Source organism: Pinus tabuliformis, chromosome 4_2 (assembly GCF_031772625.1).
Source record: "Pinus tabuliformis cultivar Carrire ecotype Pingquan chromosome 4_2, CPIR1, whole genome shotgun sequence".
In the NCBI taxonomy this organism is placed as follows: Eukaryota; Viridiplantae; Streptophyta; class Pinopsida; order Pinales; family Pinaceae; genus Pinus; species Pinus tabuliformis.
In genome coordinates, this window is record NC_142304.1 from 660286483 (window position 1) to 660303684 (window position 17202).

General features: G+C 39.2%; 3 protein-coding genes across 3 annotated transcripts in view; all 3 read left to right on the plus strand.

The window, feature by feature from the left end:
* Window positions 1-17202, plus strand: part of LOC149171135 (uncharacterized) — a 207739-nt gene that overhangs the window by 167195 nt on the left and 23342 nt on the right. The window lies entirely within an intron of this gene.
* On the plus strand, window positions 5626-7837 carry LOC149171138 (uncharacterized). The gene is made up of 4 exons (XM_089425856.1): window positions 5626-5763; window positions 5954-6063; window positions 6521-6619; window positions 6726-7837. Exons 1-4 carry the CDS (start codon window positions 5626-5628, stop codon window positions 7696-7698), a joined length of 1320 nt encoding a protein of 439 aa, XP_089281982.1. The 3' UTR covers window positions 7699-7837.
* On the plus strand, window positions 7973-13501 carry LOC149171139 (uncharacterized). The gene is made up of 2 exons (XM_089425857.1): window positions 7973-8148; window positions 12574-13501. Exons 1-2 carry the CDS (start codon window positions 7973-7975, stop codon window positions 13484-13486), a joined length of 1089 nt encoding a protein of 362 aa, XP_089281983.1. The 3' UTR covers window positions 13487-13501.

The window sequence follows — 17202 nt, forward strand, 5'->3', positions numbered from 1 at the left end:
ATGACCACCACAAAATCCTGAATGAAACTCGGAGATTAATCTTTTGGACTCAACATCGTCAACACACCTAAGCACTATGCCCTCAGGATTTCTCCATCCAAGGCCATCCTTCATAAGGCAGTACTTAGTGGCTTTTAGTCTAAGAGCCCTTCTCTTATGAGCGACTAAATGGTTAGGACATGCAAGATTGGTTAAGTAATAAACTATGTCCTTATACCATTCATGCTCTGCTAATCTTTCCAATTCTGGCGAAGATAGATCGTTAAGGCAGAACAAACCAAGAGTCTTTTCATTACCTTCGGTTAACATCTGAGCTAAGCCTTGGCCTTTGATCAACTTGGTGGGTCTGATTTCCAAATCATACTCCTGTATTTTAGTAACCCACCTAGCACGAGTCCCTAAGCAATCGGTTTGAGTTAATATGTCCTTAACAGCAGAATGTGGAACGAAAGCAATGATCTTAGAATAACCCACATAAGTTTTAAAATGCTTGAGAGACTTAACCAGGGCATAGGCCTGCTTTTCCATGGTATTGTACTTCAATTCGGAGTTTTGAAGTGCTCTACTCATGAAAGCAATAGGCTGCTCATGACCATCTTTATTCTTTTGAAGCAGGACACCGGCAATGGTATCTTCAGAAGCGAAAGAAAAAATCATGAAATTCTTGGAGTAATCAGGACTAACCAGGACAGGAGCTTTTGCAATAGCAGACTTGATTTCTTGGAAAGCCTTTTTGCCCTCTTCTTGCCAGACAAATTTCGCATCTTTCTTCAGAAGACTTTGAATGGGCTTAGCTATTTCTGCATAATTTGGGATGAATCTTCTAATAAAATTTATCTTTCCAAGGAAAGACTGAAGGGATTTAAGATTATGCGGGAGAGGAATCTTTTGAATTGCTTCAATTCTTTCGGGATCGATCTTGATTCCTTCCTTAGAAATGATATGACCGAGTAATTTCCCTTCTGTTACCCCAAAAACAGACTTAGCCGGATTCAAAGAAATTCCATATTCTCTACATCTATCGAAAACTTGCCTAAGATGATCTATATGATTGATACCATCTTTAGAGAAAACAGTAAGATCATCTTGGTAAATTTCGATAATTTTCCCGATTAACCCTTTGAAGGCATAATCCATAGCCCTTTGGAAAGTAGCCCCAGCATTTGTTAACCCAAATGGCATTCTGATGTATTCAAAAGTACCCCATGGTGTTGTGAATGTGGTCTTGTGTCGATCTTCCCTTTTAACCCATACCTGATTGTACCCAGAAAAACCATCTAGCAGCGACATCATTCCAGACCTAGTTACTCTTTGCAACAAAGTTTCCATGTTTGGCAAAGGGTAGTTATCCTTTTTGCATGCTAGATTAAGGTTTCTAAAGTCGACACAAAGTCTTATTGTACCGTTCTTTTTCCTAACAATCACCAAATTCAAACACCATGTCGAATGCCTAGTTTGAGCGATGATCCCTGCTGAAAGCATCTTTGCAAGTTCTTTCTGGACCAAGGGGGCTAATTTAGGATTAATTTGCCTAAGTTTCTGCCGAAAGGGTTTAGCATTCTCGTCCCTTAAGGGAATAGTATGCTCCATAACATCTTCCCTATAGCCCTTTAATTCATCATAGGAAAAAGCTAAAACATCTCTATATTCATGAAGTAAATCGGTTAACTTTTTCCTTTCCTCCAAACTAGTACCTTTACCAATTTTAACTATTTTCGGATTTTCAGAAGTACTAATGTTAACTTCGAGTTACTCGCCTGGGTCCATCTTGTTTTCTTCTCTAAGCTTCGTGGCATCATGCCGATCAAAATATTGCTCCAAGGCAACCACATTTCTAGGAGTAGGATTTATAATATGTTCATGATTTAAAGATCCATCCTCCTGAGAAATTATCCGAAAATCTTCAAACTCATCCAAACTATTGAGAAAACGAATGACTTGCTTTTCGTCGTTAAAAACTTGCCAATGCTCCGAGTTATCTGGAACAGATGGTCTAAATATTACTTCCATTTTGATTTTATCGTTAATTAACTCATCAGATAACTGGAAAGTTGTGGCAGCTACAGCAAGTTCATCTGCCAAACTATTTTGTTCTCTAGGAATTGCCTCAAGGTTAAGGGCATCGAAATGCTCCATAGTATCCCACACAGCATTTTGATAGTTTCTTAATCTCTGATTCCTACATGTGAATTTGTTTTAAAGTTGCATGATAACCAGATCGGAATCCCCCTTAATGCTAAGTAATTTAACCCTCAAAGCCTTGGCCAATTCAAGTCCCAACAATATGGCTTCTTACTCAGCGACATTGTTGGTTGCTTCAAATTCTAAACGATAGGCAAACTTGAAAGTGTGACCAAGGGGGGATTTGAGCACAACTCCAGCACCTTTACCATGACTAGAGGACGCACCATCGAAGTACATATACCAGACTTTATTCTCAAGATCCTTAATCTCATCATCGGGAGGAATTATGAAATTGGACATGATAGAATAGTTCCCGATGTCAGATTGCTCTCTAATTATTTCGTTATGAGGCTTCTTAGGATCTTCAACATGAAATTTCCTCTCGGGCTCTCTATTTAGTCTAACAAAACCATCACCCCTAGGAGAAGGAATCATAGCATATGACCAATTCATTTGAATGCTTCCTCCTAGATCAGAGGCCCACTTTCTGGATAGCAGCATACCCCAAGCATCAGGTACATCAACGACAACAATATCCATAACAACCATGATGTCTGGGTAAACTGAAAGATGAACTTGTAAATCCTTGATTAAACTGTGTACTTCGATTTTCTTAGAATCCATGGCACATATATTATAGTAGGGTCTAGAAACTCTTAAGTTAAGCTGTTCCATGACCCTTTTAGTCATAACGCAAGCAGATGCGCCTGAATCCAACATGCAGTTATTCAATTTATACCCATTGACTAATAAGGTGATAAAGAAGGGTTGATGATCTTTGTTATCAGCATCTACGCTTTGCAGATATATGGGAGCATCATGATAGTCAACCTCGCGAGTCTTCTGTTGAGAAGGGGTGACTTGAGGACCCTGAATCGCTTTTAGTAACTTGTCTCTTTGGGAAGGGATCTTAGCAATCTCAGATACAGGAACCCAGATTTTTGCTTTGTTAAACCAACTTCCCAAATCGATATCTATTCCAGAGTTTACACCAGGGTTCAAAGTTCGAGTGGGAATTTGATTCCCGCTCTGATCTTTATCCCTTCTCTGATAGGTTAAACCCTTATCTCTAGCAATTTCTAAAATTTTCTCAGGAGAGGGTTTTTCGCCATATAACCTAGCCAAAATGTCGTCTTCATTTTCCAGGTTATTTATACTAAAAGCAGATGAAGGATTCATAACATCATAGCTCCTTTCCTTAACCTCTATCCAATCATTCATAGGCAAAGGGAACTTGCTTCCCACTACATTTATTTGATCACCTGTCCCAAACATTCCATTGTCTAGGATTCTTTTGACGATGGGACAAGTGGCCTCTTCATGAAGGGCATCACAAACACGACAGTAAGGAGGAGCATTATCAACCAGATTAGTAAGCAGATTAGGGGGTCTTTGCTCACTAGATTGACCCTTTCTTTGCCAATTACTATTTCTGTTATTATTATTTCGAGGTTGAAAATTTTGCGATTGCGTTCTTTCCATTTGGATCAACCTATTCTGCAAAGTGTTTATCTCCTTATTATGATTAATTTCCATAGTTTTAATTTTTTGAAGCAACTTGAGAACAAGCTCACTTTCTGGCTCTTGGACTGCTTTTCCCTTAGGTTCCTTTAGTTTCGTAGCAGCCCTATCAAAACCTGGGATTTCAGACTTCCCAGAAGCTGCCTTGTCCTTTTCAAGTTCTATAGCTAAGGCTTGGCAATCTCTATAATCATTAAGTTTAGCACGCCTTAACTCATAAGATGGTTCAGGACTAAAGGCATCAATGTAAAAGTCTTGGAGAGTTTTATCTGTAGGTTTATAGTCTTAAGGTAATTCTCTAATAATACCATTAAACCTTCTATTAAATTCCTCGACAGTTTCATCCTCTCTCTTTTTTATTAGACTAATAGCTCTTACAAGATGTCTTCCCTCTCTCTTATCTCCATATTTTTCTTTAAATGCATTAATGATTGATTGTAGGGAGTTGAATGAGTTTGGAGGCTTTTCTGTAAACCAATCGTAAGCATCACCTCCTAGAGTCAAGATAAAAAGAGTCATCCTGACATCTTCATGATCAAAATCAGTAGATCTTGCATACTTAGCCATCCATATGTTGAAATCTCGCAAATGGGAATTAGCAGTAATGGCATTATCTCCTTGAAAGCTAGGCAATTTGTCTATCCCAACAGATGGAATATCATTGGGGTATCTAGGAATGTTAGAAAAATCACAAGGTGCATACATACTCATGGTGCTGCGCCTAACTTGACCCTTAAAGAGCAAATGAATATCGGAGAGGGCTTCTTGTCCAAGATTTCCAAGAAGTGTACGAGAAGCGAGTTTGTGAAATCGCACCTTGAAGACCTTCTCAGGATCAGGAGTAGGGTTGCACAGACTGCTTGGATGCCTTCTAGTGTACACTCTTGTAGATAATATAGGAAGTGGAGTCGCCACCTGAACAAGAAGTTAAACACAGAAAAGCTTGAAAAGAAAGAACCAAGGACAGAAAAACTCTATCCCCGGCAACGGCGCCAAAAAATGTTGTCGTGCAGATTGACACGACAACGCTCAGACCGGGGGCTGTCACTCTGATCCCCGATCCCTTCGTTTAAGCCTATCTCCCACGGCTAAGGGGGGTGGACCCTATGAAATGATGAAGGCCAATTGCCAAACAGTTGGGCTGGGAGACACGATGCACTAAAATGATTTTATTTATTTAGCGGACCAGTGCCTTATGAGATTGATGTTTAAATGATTACTTGCTAGATGGTATGGAAAAATAAACCATGAACAGTAAACATTTATCATCAAATAACTAGAACTGTGCTTAAATATCCAGTAAAACCACAAAGTTCCTGCAATGACCAAATCTCAATCACGATATCCAGCAACTAAGAAAATACTAACGCAATTATAAATCACAAATCGTTAACCAGATACCATATTTAAGATAATCATTCGTGTACAGATAAAACATTCATTCCGCATTGATAAATTTGAATCTCAGCATAATAATCTCCTGGAAATAACTGGATCTTGGCAAAAGAAAATAAAATTTTCAAAAAAAATATTATTATTATTATTTTTTATTAATTATTTATTTAACAGAACCTAAAACAAAAAAAGAAATCTAAAAATTAATCTAAAACTTAAATGTATAAAAATAAAACTAAGCCAATTTTTTTTTTTATAAATAAATCTTATTTATTTTTTTATAAAAAAAATGAAAATTTATAAAACTTTAAACTTAAAATCTAATTAAAACAAAATTGAAATCGAAATCTAACTAAAACTATGCTTAACCTTTTTTAATTTTATTAAAATACAATTTAGAATATCCTAAGGCAATAGAATCGAACTAAAATGAAACTGACTGAAAACCCTACGACTAAAACTACGCAAACACGCAAATATCATTCAAATACACGATACCTGTGGCGATGACCGAGACTGCAAACGATGGAGAGTTACACGACGGCGGAGAATCATAAACGGGTCAGAGACTGCGTGCGTAGAAAGGCATTTTCGCTGGAGAATACCTGTGGCGATGACCGAGTCTGGCCACCGAAGATTAAACGTGCTGCAACCTACGATGAGGCGATCCACGGCTTTACGAATTGATGAATACCAGAAGTCGTGACCCCGACTCAGACAAAAAATCGCTAATGGAATTCCGCTACTGTACGTGAATCAATGTATCTTACGCTGAAGCTGCTGCTTGTTCTCGTGAAAGGAGACTGGGCATGATTTTGTTTGCTAACTAAAAGAAATTCGGCGGCGATTGCAGGCCCACGAAAGTTTTACAGTGGCAGTTTTACGTTATGACTTCACACGATGCCTCTATTCCGCGGGTTTAATCACCAGGCGGCCTGATGCCCTGAGCGTGTCTGTCTACAGGTATCCTTGGCAGCAACGCGTTAAGGCTGGTCTTTTGCCACTGAAATCCATTGATCTGGGACCGTGGAGCTTGAAAAACTGATTTATCAGTTTGCAGATGTTGAGAATACTGAAGACTGATAGAAAGCTTATGACACAAATCTCAAAATGATCCCAAAAAATTTAACTCTCCTCCCTGTTAGACTCCGTCTCATGTCAGAGATTGATTCTTCTTCAAAACCCTGTTTTGAAGAAGAAATCATTAATATGTTGTTCTAGATTATGTAATTTATTCTCCAGCTCTAGATTATGTAATTTGTTCTTCAGCTATCCAAAATGCAGCAGTGACTTCAAACTCCTATCCCTGCACAAACAAAACAAAACATGATCAGTAATCAGAGGCATTACAGCAGTATCTCATTCTGCACTGAAATAAGATTTGGGAAAAGGTCCAAGGTGGTCAATGCGCATATGTCAGCCTGGTGAAACAGATTCCTTTCCCACCAAAAATAGCAGTAGGAAGTCGGGCCTGTTCAAAGACGGTAATAGATGCGGAGGTTGCTATCAGGGCTGCTGGGTATTTATGAAGTTTGGTGCAGTCTTCATCACAAACTAGCTCATTATATGTTTAAGAAGGGGCCACTACTTCCTTTACTGGTTCGTTGTCATTATTGAATACAAAGATGGAGATGGCGGTGTTGGAGTAGTCAATTTAAAAGAGGGCAAACTCTGATACATGGCAGAGGATTAGATCTTCTCACTCTTAGTGCTGCTGGAGCCTTTCTTCATGGAGTTGAAGATGAATTCTCAGAGGAAAAAACACATGCATATGTTTCTTGGTATGTTCGACGACATCAACTCTCATATACCCTTGCTGCCGTGGACGGTGTTCCGAGAGCCTCGGAATTCGGAGAAGCAAACTTACAGACATTTCCACCGAGCAATGTTCAAGGCAGAATGTGGGGATATCAACCTACACCTAATGTGGATGGTCCATCTGCTCTGCCTGATGTAGGTGGTGAACATAATGCACAACCATCAAATGGCTGGAAGGGTGTTTTTAGCATTGCAACATACAGGCCTTACTTCAATGTGGACACATACGTTGTGGTTGAAAGAATTATTGGTTCACTGTATCCACACAAAGGAGACTTCATTAAAACGATTGCCGATAATCCTGATATGTATGGACCTGTCTGGATTTCCACAACTCTCGTCTTTTTGGCAACAGTTCTTGGAAATTTTGCGGCCTATTTATCTTTTGAACCAAGTAGCACTGTTATTGAGTGGGTTTATGATATCAACTATGTGAACTGGGCTGCAGCCATATTCTATGCGTATATATGTCTGGTACCGCTTGGATGTTACTTCCTACTTCAGTACTTGGGCATATCTTTGAGCTTAGTGGAAATATGGTGTCTGTATGGCTATTCTCTGTTCATCTTCGTTCCAGCTTCGTTCCTCTTAATAACACCAACAGAGATTTTAAGGTGGATCGTCATTTCACTTGCGGGCTTACCATCGGCTTTCTTTGTAGCTCTCAATTTGCAGTCTCATATAATGGCTACATCTGACAAATGGACGATACCAGTTGTAAGCTCATTTATTGTGCAGATATGCTTGGCTCTTCTCATAAAATTCTGTTTTTTCGTGTGAATGTTAGGCATTTGGTTCTCTTGTTTTCAGAGGCCGAACCCCTCTGGGCGGAGAGCATATTTGTACTTGTACCAGTTGGAAAGTCTTGGATCCAACATTTTGTGTGTCTTCAGGCCTTGTTTGTTTCAATATTTTAGGGAAGCAGAAAATGGAGAGATTTTGAGAAATTCTGTGGCTTTCCGAAAGCAATATGCTTATGTTCTTGTACAACTTTATTAATGATCAGGTTATTTATGCTCTTAGATCCTTGAGGAGGCGGAATACCTACCAGGTTATGTCATCTCTGAGGGAAGATGAAGATGCGGTTGTGAAGCTTCGATTAGCGTTAGATTCTGTAACCAGTTTTCATGCAGGGTTTTTCTCAGCCAGAATGAAGGTTATGCCAGGTTCTTCAGAGTCAGATTCAATGAAAGTTGCTGGGCACGAAGGATCGAATTTTCCAAAGAACCTGTCTATCCCGTTTTGGGCCTAAACTGGCAGATGATGCTTATGCTGGGAAAAATGAACTTTCCTCTGTTGCACTAGATTGTAACAAAGCATGTAATGATGTCAATAAATTTGATTGAAGTCCCAGTGGTATCGACAAAGGGTGCATCGATATGTGCAAATTATTGGAATGTCATGGGCACTGCTGTACTTCATCAGTTTTTTATGTAATAACGGTGTTGCTTCTTGTAAACCTGGTGGTTGCATTCGTATTGGAGGCATCTTTTGCTGAAACAGAGCTTGCTGGCATTGATCGCATAAGTTTTAATCCGTTGTCAACTAAGGAAAAATATGGCGCACGTCTTTGACAACTGCTCTTCACTTCAAAGTCACCTGAAGACACTTGTTACCAGATGCATAAGAGTCTGCGCTCCAATTGTTAGGCTTTTTGGTTAGAGATTTTGGAGGGGAAAGTTATTACATGTTCTATTTATGTAATTCAGGTGAGACAGCGCAGGAGTTTTTGGGTTGATTTGTTTTCTTTTACAACAGAGACTTATTTAATGTATTAAAAGAAAATCATTAGAGAAGAAATCAACAGGCAATGAACGCTTTGTGACCGCTATTCAAACGGTGCCAGAACAGCAGAATAGGATTCGATGCCTATTTCCAGACTTTATTCAATAGGATCAGCGCTCCGGTTTATTAGCCATAGGATTTCAAGAGAAACGAATTTGTCTATTTCGATCCTTAATCCTGATTTCATGAGATTTTTGCTCCAGATTTTGTCTCCTAATAAGCCAAATCATCAGCAGATTTAGGGGAACACTGTTCTATTTGTGGAATGGATGTAACGCTTTTTTGTTAATTTTTGTAGTGCTAGTTAAAACAGCGCCCCTGTTTTTGGGCAGCATTTTGATTTTATGGTATTAAAAATTCATTTGTGAGTAGAGAGTTAGAGGAGAGTTTTCTGAGTGCTGAGAGCTGGAGGAGAAACTGAGCTTCATTGTACAGTCTATGACAGAGATTTTTAATGAAATTTCACAGCTCTTCTGAGATTCCTGTGGTATGTTAATTTAGCATAAGTGTTTCTTGTGTTTCATATGTAATCTGTTGTGTTCCATTTCACCTCATGATCATTTCTAATTGAGCAAATGAAGTGTTTAGGTAGAATTCATAGTATTATATGCTCTGCCTATAAGTTTGTTCAATTCAATGTTTTCTTCTGTTTAAGGAGGATTCAAAGTATTATTTGCCCTCCTTAGCTCCTCACCAGTCTTGCCATCCCATTTAAAACCTAGATTTGATGCTACATTGCTTGCCTACCTTGCCTCAGTCGATAACCTGTGTTGTTCATTACATTTCTCTGTTTCAAGCTGTGATTTTGCCCATGCAGCCTAGAAAAACCCCGTTATTTAATTAAAAACCCCCAAATCAACCTTCAAATCAGTTTACTAGCCTAATATCAGTGTTCCTAATTGGGTCAGCTCATCCTATTGAAAGATCTACCGAGTTTGACCGGAGAGAGCCTTCTCATACCCCGTAGGGCTAGCTACGAGGTGAAATGGTTTGATGTTGCCTTGAAGGTTTACCTTCCTCAGCCTAGGGTGAAATCTCAAGCGCTAACATATTGGCGACCATACTGGGGAGAACAAACTTGTTTGTTGATTGATGTGTTTGTTTCATAAGTCTTAGACGGAGCCTGAAGTTACGCCAGGAGCCTTCGAAAACGCTCTTGTTTTACATCAGCGTTAGTAGATAATCGCTGCTGCAGTCAATCTCCGTGAGCTTGTGAATACGACCACTTCATTTGCATTTTTTTACCCCAGTACATATATCAAGTTCAGATCTGATTGTTGATAGTGGACAACGATCAGACACTTGAAAGGCTGAAATCATTCACTGGCGACTCCTTTCACTGAAGAATCCAACAACCTGTGCTTCATGGTGACTTCACTGCAGAGAGATCAGTAGCTTTGAGATTTCTCAAGATGGATCAGATTGCAAGAAGATATGCTCCCTTGAGCCGAGATCACATTCCAGGTTTTCCGAATAAGATGCCCAAGGTAGATTGGTCAAGGAATCTGCCCACATTTAATGCTGATGGTAAGAAGGATGCTGCTTTACATTTGATTAGATTTCATATGCATGTTCGCAAGTTAAAGATCAATTTTCCTGAGGATTGTTTGATGAAAATGTTTATGGCTACTCTGGAAGATGAAGCCCGATTCTGGTATGAAAGTTTGCCATCTGCTTCAATTTATTGTTTAAGGGATTTTCATACCGTGTTCTTTGAAAAGTATAAAGAATCATATCCATCTTTGATTTTCGTTCAGAACTGTTGTAGCCATGTACATAATTTTATTGAAAGCCTTGAGAAGTATTATGAAGATGATAATTTTATGGATGTTGAGATCATGGAGGCTTTGTATGAGAATCCATTTCAGCAACATGAAGAGAACCTAGAGGATTCCCATAGAGACGATCATGAAAATTTGCAGCAGGACCAAGATCTTAGTATGGTGGAAAATGAAAAAATTTTGCCTCTTGACAATCAACAGAAATTGCATGAAATGGATCAGCAGTATGAGGACAATCTGTATACTCCTTCACTTGAAATCAATTAAGACAATCACTGTTTGAGCAGAAGAAAACAAAAGGCATTATCTCCTTTGTCCGAAGAGGAGATAGATCAGCTCTTGAGAGGTCTTGCTCCAGCTCAAGTTAATGCAGATTTGCAGTGCACACATGGTCAAGAAGATGATGGTGGACCTTCTTCCTCTTCTGAAAAGGATGACAGTCTTGTAAGCAGCTTTATAGATCAGCAGGTTGAAATTTGTTATATGGCTGAAGATGGTGAAAGAGAAGAGCTCATTTCAGATCTGCCCACAGAAGAAGACAGCATGCAAAGCCTGCATGAGGAGGTAATTCAGTCAGTTCATGAAAATCAAGATGAGATCTTCATTCAAGTAAGTGAAACAGTTCCTTTGGATGAATTTATGGTAGATGATAGAACTGTCATTTTTGCACCTCAAGAATCAGCTGAAGTTTCTTTCCTTATGATTGAAGAATGTAATGAGAATCCGGCTGTCATATCATATGAAGATCACCTACCATATTGTCTGACCACCGAAGATTATAGCATACAGGATTACCTTTCAGATTCTTCATATGTTTCATGTGCTGAAATGTTTTTCCAAGAAGAGATCTGCTCATCTACTTGTTCAGAATTTTTTGAAGCCCATGAGCATACTTTTATCGAAGCACATGATGAAGGAAGATCAGAGTTTGAAGCAAAGGACACCTTGATCTTTCAGCAGGAGGTGGCAGTGGCAAATCTTCATGTTTTTCACGATCCTCTAGCAAGTTTGTTGCAGCCAGCAGTGATAGTGTTTATTGCAGTGTTCAGTGATGAAGGAGATCACGGTCAGCTATGTTTTTGGATGCCCAGGGATAGGTTTGTAATGTTGACCAGAAGATCTGATTGGGAGAATCAGTCAAGAAGGCATCTGCTTGATTGGTTGCATTGGCATTATGATATAGTTTGATGGTATTTTGTCTTGTAAGAAACACAGGTGGTTGTCATCATGATTTCAAATCTTGATGGACTGCTGCCCTTCATAAGCTTTGTAAGTTTTGTTTTAAGTCAAGTCATGAGTCATTTGTGTTTGGTCTGTTGAGTAAGTTTTTCAAGTTATTTCAGTTTGCCATCGAGTCGGTTTGAGTCAAGCATCAGTTAAGTTTCAGTCAATTGTCTAAGTCAAATAAAGTTGTTTTTGAGTTGGTCACATGTGAATAAATTGACTCCATTGCCCAATAAATAAAGCACTGGTCTGCTCTCCCAAAGTTCTGCGGTTCTTGGCACCTCCAGGAAGCTGCAGCTGCCATCCCAAATGGAGCCGATGTTAGACTCCGTCTCATGTCAGAGATTGATTCTTCTTCAAAACCCTGTTTTGAAGAAGAAATCATTAATATGTTGTTCTAGATTATGTAATTTATTCTCCAGCTCTAGATTATGTAATTTGTTCTTCAGCTATCCAAAAGGCAGCAGTGACTTCAAACTCCTATCCCTGCACAAACAAAACAAAACATGATCAGTAATCAGAGGCATTACAGCAGTATCTCATTCTGCACTGAAATAAGATTTGGGAAAAGGTCCAAGGTGGTCAATGCGCATATGTCAGCCTGGTGAAACAGATTCCTTTCCCACCAAAAATAGCAGTAGGAAGTCGGGCCTGTTCAAAGACGGTAATAGATGCGGAGGTTGCTATCAGGGCTGCTGGGTATTTATGAAGTTTGGTGCAGTCTTCATCACAAACTAGCTCATTATATGTTTAAGAAGGGGCCACTACTTCCTTTACTGGTTCGTTGTCATTATTGAATACAAAGATGGAGATGGCGGTGTTGGAGTAGTCAATTTAAAAGAGGGCAAACTCTGATACATGGCAGAGGATTAGATCTTCTCACTCTTAGCGCTGCTGGAGCCTTTCTTCATGGAGTTGAAGATGAATTCTCAGAGGAAAAAACACATGCATATGTTTCTTGGTATGTTCGACGACATCAACTCTCATATACCCTTGCTGCCGTGGACGGTGTTCCGAGAGCCTCGGAATTCGGAGAAGCAAACTTACAGACATTTCCACCGAGCAATGTTCAAGGCAGAATGTGGGGATATCAACCTACACCTAATGTGGATGGTCCATCTGCTCTGCCTGATGTAGGTGGTGAACATAATGCACAACCATCAAATGGCTGGAAGGGTGTTTTTAGCATTGCAACATACAGGCCTTACTTCAATGTGGACACATACGTTGTGGTTGAAAGAATTATTGGTTCACTGTATCCACACAAAGGAGACTTCATTAAAACGATTGCCGATAATCCTGATATGTATGGACCTGTCTGGATTTCCACAACTCTCGTCTTTTTGGCAACAGTTCTTGGAAATTTTGCGGCCTATTTATCTTTTGAACCAAGTAGCACTGTTATTGAGTGGGTTTATGATATCAACTATGTGAACTGGGCTGCAGCCATATTCTATGCGTATATATGTCTGGTACCGCTTGGATGTTACTTCCTACTTCAGTACTTGGGCATATCTTTGAGCTTAGTGGAAATATGGTGTCTGTATGGCTATTCTCTGTTCATCTTCGTTCCAGCTTCGTTCCTCTTAATAACACCAACAGAGATTTTAAGGTGGATCGTCATTTCACTTACGGGCTTACCATCGACTTTCTTTGTAGCTCTCAATTTGCAGTCTCATATAATGGCTACATTTGACAAATGGACGATACCAGTTGTAAGCTCATTTATTGTGCAGATATGCTTGGCTCTTCTCATAAAATTCTGTTTTTTCGTGTGAATGTTAGGCATTTGGTTCTCTTGTTTTCAGAGGCCGAACCCCTCTGGGCGGAGAGCATATTTGTACTTGTACCAGTTGGAAAGTCTTGGATCCAACATTTTGTGTGTCTTCAGGCCTTGTTTGTTTCAATATTTTAGGGAAGCAGAAAATGGAGAGATTTTGAGAAATTCTGTGGCTTTCCGAAAGCAATATGCTTATGTTCTTGTACAGCTTTATTAATGATCAGGTTATTTATGCTCTTAGATCCTTGAGGAGGCGGAATACCTACCAGGTTATGTCATCTCTGAGGGAAGATGAAGATGCGGTTGTGAAGCTTCGATTAGCGTTAGATTCTGTAACCAGTTTTCATGCAGGGTTTTTCTCAGCCAGAATGAAGGTTATGCCAGGTTCTTCAGAGTCAGATTCAATGAAAGTTGCTGGGCACGAAGGATCGAATTTTCCAAAGAACCTGTCTATCCCGTTTTGGGCCTAAACTGGCAGATGATGCTTATGCTGGGAAAAATGAACTTTCCTCTGTTGCACTAGATTGTAACAAAGCATGTAATGATGTCAATAAATTGGATTGAAGTCCCAGTGGTATCGACAAAGGGTGCATCGATATGTGCAAATTATTGGAACGTCATGGGCACTGCTGTACTTCATCAGTTTTTTATGTAATAACGGTGTTGCTTCTTGTAAACCTGGTGGTTGCATTCGTATTGGAGGCATCTTTTGCTGAAACAGAGCTTGCTGGCATTGATCGCATAAGTTTTAATCCGTTGTCAACTAAGGAAAAATATAGCGCACGTCTTTGACAACTGCTCTTCACTTCAAAGTCACCTGAAGACACCTGTTACCAGATGCATAAGAGTCTGCGCTCCAATTGTTAGGCTTTTTGGTTAGAGATTTTGGAGGGGAAAGTTATTACATGTTCTATTTATGTAATTCAGGTGAGACAGCGCAGGAGTTTTTGGGTTGATTTGTTTTCTTTTACAACAGAGACTTATTTAATGTATTAAAAGAAAATCATTAGAGAAGAAATCAACAGGCAATGAACGCTTTGTGACCGCTATTCAAACGGTGCCAGAACAGCAGAATAGGATTCGATGCCTGTTTCCAGACTTTATTCAATAGGATCAGCGCTCCGGTTTATTAGCCATAGGATTTCAAGAGAAACGAATTTGTCTATTTCGATCCTTAATCCTGATTTCATGAGATTTTTGCTCCAAATTTTGTCTCCTAATAAGCCAAATCATCAGCAGATTTAGGGGAACACTGTTCTATTTGTGGAATGGATGTAATGCTTTTTTGTTAATTTTTGTAGCGCTAGTTAAAACAACGCCCTTGTTTTTGGGCAGCATTGGGATTGATTGTATTAAAAATTCATTTGTGAGTAGAGAGTTAGAGGAGAGTTTTCTGAGTGCTGAGAGCTGGAGGAGAAACTGAGCTTCATTGTACAGTCTATGACAGAGATTTTTAATGAAATTTCACAACTCTTCTGAGATTCCTGTGGTATGTTAATTTAGCATAAGTGTTTCTTGTGATTCATATGTAATCTGTTGTGTTCCATTTCACCTCATGATCATTTCTAATTGAGCAAATGAAGTGTTTAGGTAGAATTCATAGTATTATATGCTCTGCCTATAAGTTTGTTCAATTCAATGTTTTCTTCTGTTTAAGGAGGATTCAAAGTATTATTTGCCCTCCTTAGCTCCTCACCAGTCTTGCCATCCCATTTAAAACCTAGATTTGATGCTACATTGCTTGCCTACCTTGCCTCAGTCGATAACCTGTGTTGTTCATTACATTTCTCTGTTTCAAGCTGTGATTTTGCCCATGCAGCCCAGAAAAACCCCGTTATTTAATTAAAAACCCCCAAATCAACCTTCAAATCAGTTTACTAGCCTAATATCAGTGTTCCTAATTGGGTCAGCTCATCCTATTGAAAGATCTACCGAGTTTGACCGGAGAGAGCCTTCTCATACCCCGTAGGGCTAGCTACGAGGTGAAATGGTTTGATGTTGCCTTGAAGGTTTACCTTCCTCAGCCTAGGGTGAAATCTCAAGCGCTAACACTCCCAACCTTGTCTCTGCAAGAGAGAAAAAAAAAACAAAGCCTGATAGATAATATGCAAAATTTTAAGAAGAACCCTTCAAAATTAACCTAGAATCACAAAATTTACAGCTCTAGGATAGCCAGATTTAACAATAATTGTAGTGACGTTTTCGAAATATCAGAAAACTTGAATTCTGCTGTGAACAGAAATAAAATCTCTCATGCAAAACAAGAAATAAACTTTAAATGATTAACCCAGGGCCAAAATCAGCTGGGCTCTGCAAAGAAGAGCCTGTGGGAGTCGGCTGGTTCGGCCTAGAACTTCCCCAAATGCCCACAAATATTCTCCAATAAAGGTTTTTTCTGCACAGCTCAAGCAACCATCAGTAAAGAGAGCAAGAATGCCGCTAGATCTCAGAAAGTAATGGAGATACCTGCCATTACTTCAGAAACCCTAACAACACTCAAACCCTGGCAAGTGAACAAGATACCTGTGCTCACAATACTCTAAAAACAAGCTATTATTAATGGCTGAAAAATGAAATATGCAGAAAATTAAACATCTCACAGCACTTCCAGAGAGTAACACCAGCAAGATTTGGACCCCAAAGTCTTCTTTTATTAACCAGAAACCAGATTACAAGAGAGATTTTTCAGTACAAGACTCACAGATCTAATGATCTCAAATGACCCCTAGCACCCTATTTAAAGGAAATGATCCCAACGGCTAGTTCGAATGATCCATGTCGAAATGATCTCGACCGTCGATGAGGATCAAGACATCTCTTAATCTCATCCGTCGATTTATTAAAAAATGGTATTTTGCATGCATTCACAAAAAATATTATTATTTTATTATTTAGGGTTTTTGCTTTATTTTATAAATTTTTTTTATTTATTTCATTTTTTAATTTTTAATTTTTTAATTTTTATCTATTTTATTATTTTTCTTAAATGGATCATCGAACTAAGCCTTTGGAAACATCACCTAGGACCTAGGACTTAGGACTCATGAGGGGACTAAAACATTTTTCAACCCTCAAGACACATTACATCATGACTTTTACAACTTACAACTTAAGGGACAAACCCACTTTAACATAGACCCTCATAAACCACCCAGTTCTGCGACACAACTATAATCTAGCAGATTAACACACTAGGATTCTCCTAAAGTTCTAATAACAAAATGCATCCCGGCTTTGGGGTCAGGTTGAAGGAAAACTCTGCTGATCGTAGATCGGTGAGACGAAAAACCTTCCAGGACGTTGATTATCATTAGAAAGTTAGGTCCACCTAGGCAATTTACATACATGACTCAGATCTGCTAAGATTATTTACAATTCATACATGCAGACTGGGTTTACAACATAAGTCGATCAAGTTGTTGATGACTGCGGGATGGCACGGACATGTCGATCAGGTGCTACCCCTTTCTGCCAAGAAAAGGGGGTGTACTGCATGGGTAGTTGACCAGTAGCGGTCAACAGACCCCTTTTGGCATTTTCTTCCCCAAAGCTCTATGAGGAGTCCTGTTTTGGATATACACTGTCGTGTTACATGCCTCTGCCCATAGAAACCTGGACAAATCGTGATCATATAGCATAGCCTTTGCAACCCCAACTATGGTTCTGTTTTTAAGCTCCGCTACCCCATTCTGTTATGGATTATACAGAGCTGTC